This window comes from Aythya marila (assembly GCF_965140915.1).
Source record: "Aythya marila genome assembly, chromosome: 9".
Taxonomy (NCBI): Eukaryota; Metazoa; Chordata; class Aves; order Anseriformes; family Anatidae; genus Aythya; species Aythya marila.
The window spans coordinates 8,150,515-8,157,099 of NC_139050.1; the positions used below are offsets into that span (position 1 = coordinate 8,150,515).

The 6,585-nt window shown below is 52.7% G+C and overlaps 1 protein-coding gene across 1 annotated transcript; it reads right to left on the reverse strand.

The window, feature by feature from the left end:
- Positions 1-3,914: 3,914 nt before the first annotated feature.
- On the reverse strand, positions 3,915-5,635 carry LOC309881204 (transcription cofactor HES-6-like). The gene is made up of 4 exons (XM_082766892.1): positions 5,543-5,635; positions 5,381-5,467; positions 5,200-5,281; positions 3,915-5,086 (listed from the first exon to the last, which is right to left on the reverse strand). Exons 1-4 carry the CDS (start codon positions 5,627-5,629, stop codon positions 4,653-4,655), a joined length of 690 nt encoding a protein of 229 aa, XP_082623018.1. The 5' UTR covers positions 5,630-5,635; the 3' UTR covers positions 3,915-4,652.
- Between the last annotated feature and the right edge of the window lie 950 nt (positions 5,636-6,585).

Below are 6,585 nucleotides of genomic sequence, written 5' to 3' on the forward strand. Positions count from 1 at the left end.
TCATGCTTGAATGTTTTCTGCACCAGATTTGATGTATTTTAACTTTCTTAAAATGCAGAAATAAGGATTACAATTGCTGAAAACAATAATGAAAAACAACAAAGAAATGCTTATATTCCTTATGCAGCTAAAAATCCAATGGAAGGAAACAGACTGGCTTTTTTCCCCCTTTTTCCTTCTCTTAGCTCATGTAAGCCTTACAGGATTAAGGCATACTATTTAATGACCCTATCCATTTAGGTTACTGTGGGCTCAGGGTATCTGTATGAGAGTGCATAAAAAAAGAGCTTTGAACCAGGGATCTCATGCAACAAAATGAAATACGTCTTAGGAAGCAGAAGAAGGATAGGCTTTTGGCTCAGCCAGCTGGGTTGGTGGATTGTTTGATCCTGCGTGACCTTGTTCAAACCTTTGCATCCATCTGTGGATGCAAACAAGAGGATGTTCTCCTGGGTCTCATCCATACCATCTCGTGTGTTTCAGTGGTACCAAGCTGTGGCTGGTGGGGGAAGCTCAGCAGGGGACATGCTGTTTGGCCTGGTCATCCTCTTCAGTGGAGAGAAGGACGAACTGCTCAGGCAAAAGTCTTGGTGTGCTCCAAAAGCTAAAGGTTTGATTTGTAAAACCTAAGTATCTGCACACACATCCTCGTGGGGAGGAGAAGTAGTGCTGGAGACCTGCTTCTGTGTGTGCTCATGTGCAGGTTGCTGATGTTTGGAGGTGGGTTCATAAACTGAATCCTAAGACTGGGCTCCAACAGCTGGAGATGTCAAGATTGGATGGCCCCTTGGGATGTTACCTGTGGAGAGCTTACCATAACATGGCAAAGCTCTGGATGCCAGGGATAACGTTGGTTAATCCCAGCACATATCTCAGAAATAAATCCCCCTTTTCTGTGACTTGTTTCAATAGCACTTTGCTTAATGACAGCACCTTGGATGGTAATAACCATAAGCTGCCAGTGTTGCAGGCAGGAATGAATTGTCTGCCTAGCAGAAATTTCCCTCTGTAGATGTCTGCATGGAAGTTGGCCTCCTCCCCTAGCCCTGCTGCTTAGGTCTGTTGTGATTTTTTTAAAATTTCTTCTGTTTTCTGTATCTGTTTTTTGTCATCTTTTCTATTTCAGCCTTCTATTGGAATAGAGGCTGAAAGATTTACTTATTTGGAGGTGAAAGACTCTGCAGAGAACTACATGATATTTGCTAGTGGGTGACAAAAGAAGATGTCACTTGGTTTGGAGAACCTGAAAGCCTGATCTTGCCCCTGGCTGGAGGCTCTGACAAAGCTCTGTTCTGTGTTGCCAGCAGCTCAGGAGAAGATTTGAACAGAAGTCCTCCCAGCTGACCTGGTGTAGGACGGAGTGCTTCTCCCCTGCAGCAGGTGTGAGTGACTGACATGCAAAGAGAGGAGAGGATGAGTTCTTTCAATTATTCTTTAACTGCATATCAAACGAAAGCCCCTCTGTTTGTGTGCTGTTCCTCTCTCCTTTTACAATGCAGTGCACTGTCAGATCAGTCAGTCTGTTCATATTACTTTGGAATGGAAAAGAGTAAAGGCAGTCCTTTCTGTAAAGAAGGGCTTTGAAAGGGTTCGCTGTTTTTTCATCAGAGCTGCTGGAAACCTTCCTTTCCCTCCCTCTTCCCCAGTCCAGCCCCTACAAAGCTCACCTCTTCCTGCCTTTGTCAGGGAAGTGTCAGATCTGACACCTTTGCAGTAAGGTACAGAAATGCAAATGGAGAAATCCAGCGGCACCTAATCAGAGGATGTAAACATTCTGTGAACCTAATTTGTGGATTTAAAAAAAAAAAAAAAAGCCTTATTGCTAACACATTCTGGAAATGCTTTTGATGCTTTCTAAAAAAAAAACTGTAATAGCGGCACTTTGACTTGGCTTTTCCTTTTCAACCACCACAGGCCTGAGAAAGTCCTGCTGCCCTCCTGCCCTGGCTCTCCCTGACCATCGTGGCCTTTGGAAAGCAGCTGATGTGGCTGGCCAGGAGGCTGCAGCCAGCCTGGAGCTCCTCTGTGTTTCCTTCTGCAGTAGCGCAGGTAGCAGGGTCTGCCTGGTTCTCTAGTCCTGTTGTGGTGTAAGTGTGCAGGGAGCGCTTAGGGCCCCACCAGTGGCTTCCCTCTGGGAAGGACAACAGCACTTTGGATTTTGAAAGGGAACAGGTAAATGGGCAAGGCTGGCTTCAACTAGGAAGGGTCCTCACAGGTCTGCAAAGCTGCTGAACAGTGGTAACTCTGCTGCCAGCCCCCCAAATCCACTGCTGAACCAAAGCTAGCACTTTTATGTTGACTCTCAGCTGTGTTTCTGTCACCAAAGTGTCAGGATTTGCACTTGCTCTCACCGCAGCGTTGCAGAAGAGCCCTAACCCGGCCGCCTTTCATCTCATGGAAATGAAGCTGAGCCTCGCTGTCTCTACTGTGCCCGCAGCAGCTGCAGCCTGCCCCGGAGCAGCCCTGGATGTCAAACCTTAGGACTTAAACCTTCAGTGAGCTCAGGCGAGTGGCTGCAGCCCTGTGCTTGCTGTTCTGCAGGAACACAGGGTGGGCTGTGTGTGGCTGTTACCTCTGGTCCTGTGCTCCACCACGAGCTGCCCAGCTCTGCAGGCTGCCTGGCCCTCAGGAGCTGCCCCTGCCTGTGTGTTACAGGAAGGGGCCGTGGCTCTGCCTCCCCTGTGAGGGCACCTGACAGGAGGGCTGTTTTCTAGGTACTGAAAGGGACTGTCATGGCATAGCAGGGTCACGCAGCACAATGCGTACCATGTTACTGAGGGGGTATCATTACCTGGGCTAGTTGAGCAGAAGCAAAAAATGAAGTATCAAACACTAACACCTTGGGGAAGCAGCTTTGCTTAAAAAAAAAAAAAAAAAAAGTGACATTGCACTGGAGCTAGAGAGGTGCAGGGTGAGTCCAAGAGGTCAGCTTGAGTGTAGGGTGTTACTTTTAGTGCAAGTGTCCCAGGTTCCTCCTTCATTTACACTTCAAAATGCTGACCTCCCTTCCTCCCTAAAGCAGAAAGGTCATTACAGCAGCTCTCCTGTTAAGCTGGTTTTTGCCCTCACAGTTCAAAGGGAAATTGGGGAAAAGCAGGGAGGCTTTTGTGCTAAACCAATCTGATGGCAACCTTTGAATAAGAACCCCCACCTCAGGTAACTTTAAATAAATTACAAAGGAGGCCTACTGGTATCTTAGTTTCCATTTTTATTATTCCAGAGGGTTATTAACAAAAGAAAGTTACAGGTCCAGTCCCCTGGTAGTTAGGTTGCTTCCTTTCTTGCTTTTTCTGTGTTTGGGAACTTCCATGTATTAAATAACTTCACAATTGTTTTTGTTTCTTTCTTTACAATGGCAGCTCTCAAAGGTAATTCCACAGCATAAGTAACTTGGTATCTCCCAGAAATAGGAACACGAGGTATGACAAACCTCATGTACAGGAGGGCTGAAGTTCAGCCCCCTTAAATTTTTTTTTTCCTCTTCAGAAATACTTTAAGTCCACTGCATGCTCTGCATTCAGGAACAAAAACACAAGACAAAACTCCACCAGGAGAAGCTTTGTCCAGTGCCTCTGAAGGTGGACTGCAGCTGTATGACCACCACCCCCTGCAGGGAGATGAGGTTTGAGCCTGGTTTCCACATGAACTGCTTGCCCAGGAGCCTGGGGCATGAGATAACCCTACACCAGTACTACACTGCCCACTGCAGTAAGGTAAGTGTCTGCTCCTATTAAACAAAAGAAACATTTGAATTCCAACACTTGAGCTAACAATGCTTAGTACATGAATTAAGTGCTTAATTACCAGCATTGTTCCAAGACATATACATAGTGTTGTTAGTAGTTAACAATAGGGCACTGTGTTCGTTTGTGAACTAGTTAAAGTGTATCATACTGCAAAACACATGAAATCAGTTGTGAATTTAGTTTTTTATTAAAGATTAAAATAAAAAACATTTGACACCCTAATATACATAAAGTCACAATAAACTCAGATGTGCTAAAAGCAAAATGTGCATGAAGACACTCATTTCTAAAAGGCACCCTGCCACCAATATTTTAGATGTTCATCTAACTCCAACAGGTTTCTAGTTCTCTCTTCCTTCACTGAAGGTGAGACTCCAGACTGCTACCACGTATAGATGCTAACCACACCAACCCCTTTCAGGGATCTTTGCTATCACTAGAACACTTAAAACTGTGCATGCAGACTGAACTTCTCATGGATTTAACCATTAAGCTTTAAAATGCACAAGGGCTTTTTCTTAAGAGAAAAAGGTAGTGAGATTTGGGCCACTTATAAGGGCCAAAAGCATGAGACAGGGTTATGAGATAACTGGTGTGTATCCACCAAAGAGCTTTGCTACTAAAAAACCAGCCCCCTCCTCCCCCAGCCCATCCCTGACCTCTCATAAAAAAAACAACCCCCGAGTTACAAAACACCACACGCACACACGCAACATACACACAGCTGAAATGTTAATGTGTTTTGCTATTAGCCTGTCAGGGGGGTGACAGTGTCAGAGTGCCATCTACGCAGCCCCAGGACGCAGCAGTGCCAGGCGTGCAGGTCCGAGAGCCACAGGGGTGTGCAGTGCCCGGCCGCTCTCCTCGCTGGGCAGCTCCACATCGACTCCTGGGCGCACTGCTCCATTACCAGGGTCTCCACATGGATTTGGGTAAGCTGGGCGATGGCACACTGCATGTCCGGGAGGCATCCAGTCCGTCAGTGGAGGTCTGGCCCAGCTCAGCCTCTGCTTCATCGGAGTCGGAGCAGGTCTCCTCGCTGGGGGCCGGCGAGGGCACGGAGGCAGCGAGCACCAGGCCAGGGGAGGCCTCATCTGCTGGTCCCCTCGCCTCACTGCCGGGCCAGGGGCCGAGCGAGGGCTCGGCCACAACGTCCGCGATCAAGTCCTGGAAGCCGCCCTCGTTGAGGGGCATGGACTCCAGCAGGTGGTTGAGCAGCTCGGCCGCCGTGGTGGCGTCGATGCCGGGGCAGCTGGAGACGAAGGTGTGCACCTCGTGCATGCACTGGATGTAGCCGGCGGCGAAGCGCTCGCTGGCCTCGCGCTGCAGCCGCCCGCCCTCTGCGGCCCGGGGAGGGGGAGACACAGAGAGAGAGAGAGAGAGGGGCCGGCGTGAGGCGCTGCCCGGCCCCGGCCCCGCCGCCCCCTCCCTGCCCCCCGGCCCCGCCACTCACCGAGGGAGCGGCGCTCCAGCACGGCCTGCACCCGCCGCACCGTCAGCTCCAGCACCTCCGCGTTCTCCAGCTTCGCCTGCAGCTGCCCCGGGGCGCCCAGGCCGTCAGCACGGCCCCGGCCCCCCGCCAACACCCCCACACCCCCCCCGGTCCCTCTCCTCCTTTCCCCCCCTCGCCTCACCTCGGCGTCCGCCAGCAGCAGCCGCAGCTCCCGCAGGCTCTCGTTGATCCGCGCCCGGCGCTTCTTCTCCACCAGCGGCTTCCTCGTCTGCGGGAACACGGCGCCGTCAGCCGCCCGCCTCCCCCCGGCTCCTCCTCGCCTCCCCGCGGCCCCTCCGCTCACCCTCCGGTCGGGCCGGGCCCCCCCCGCGCCGTCCCCGTTCCCGTCGCCGTCCCCCCGCTGCGGGCGGCCCCTGCCCGCGGGCGCCATGGCGGCGTCCGGCCCCCGCCTGCCCGCTGCGCCCCGCTCCGGCCCCCGCCCCGCGCCGCGCCGCCCGCCTTATACCCGCTCATTTGCATCTCAATGAGCCCATTGGCTGCGGCGCGCCGAGAGCCGCCCGAGCGTGGGGCGAACGGGCCAATAGGAGCGGGACGCTTTGTCTGCGGCGGGGCGGGGCGGGGCGGGGCGGGGGCGCCCTTGGGTGCCGCGGGGGGGTGGGTGGGGGGGGGGGGGCGAGGGGCGCGAAGGCAGCGGGGGCGGCTCGCTGGTGTCTGTATTTATTTTTAAATATTTGCGTTTTTATTATTATTATTTAGGATCTTTTTATTATTATTATCGGGAGCTTTATTATTTGGAAGTTTTTCGTTCTTTGTTTTTTTTTTTTTTATTATTATTTATTATTATTATTTTAATTATTTGGGGTATTTTTTAATTACTTGGGATTTTTATTTATTTATTTATTTTTAAGTCGTATTTATTTATTTTTAATTGTTTGGGGGCGCTTGCTCGTGCCGGTAGCTCCCTCTGCGGAGCGCTGGGGCACGCCGGTCCCCTCCGGGGAGCACAGCCCGCGGGCAGCGCCGCCTGGGGCCGGCCCCTCGGTGCCGACCGGGCCGGGGGCTGGCAGCGGGGACCCCCCCCCGGCCCTCCCCCGGCCCCCCGAGCCCCGCCGTGCTCGAGGCCTCGGGCGGCTTTGTGCGGTAACTTGACGCTGCTGACAGTTGGCAGCTGCAGTTCCCCCGACAGACGGCCCCGAATAAAAGCGTCAGGGCTCGTCCCCGAGGGGAGCGACAGGTGTTCGCCCCCGCTCCTTTGTTCCCCTCCTTTTATTCCCCTCGCTAATGCGTGCCCCGTCCTCCCCGCCCGAGGGGGGGCGAGAGCATCCCCTGCTCGGGTGGGCAGCGCCGAGCCCCCCGCAGCCCGGCTCCCTGGACGTGCTCGGCATA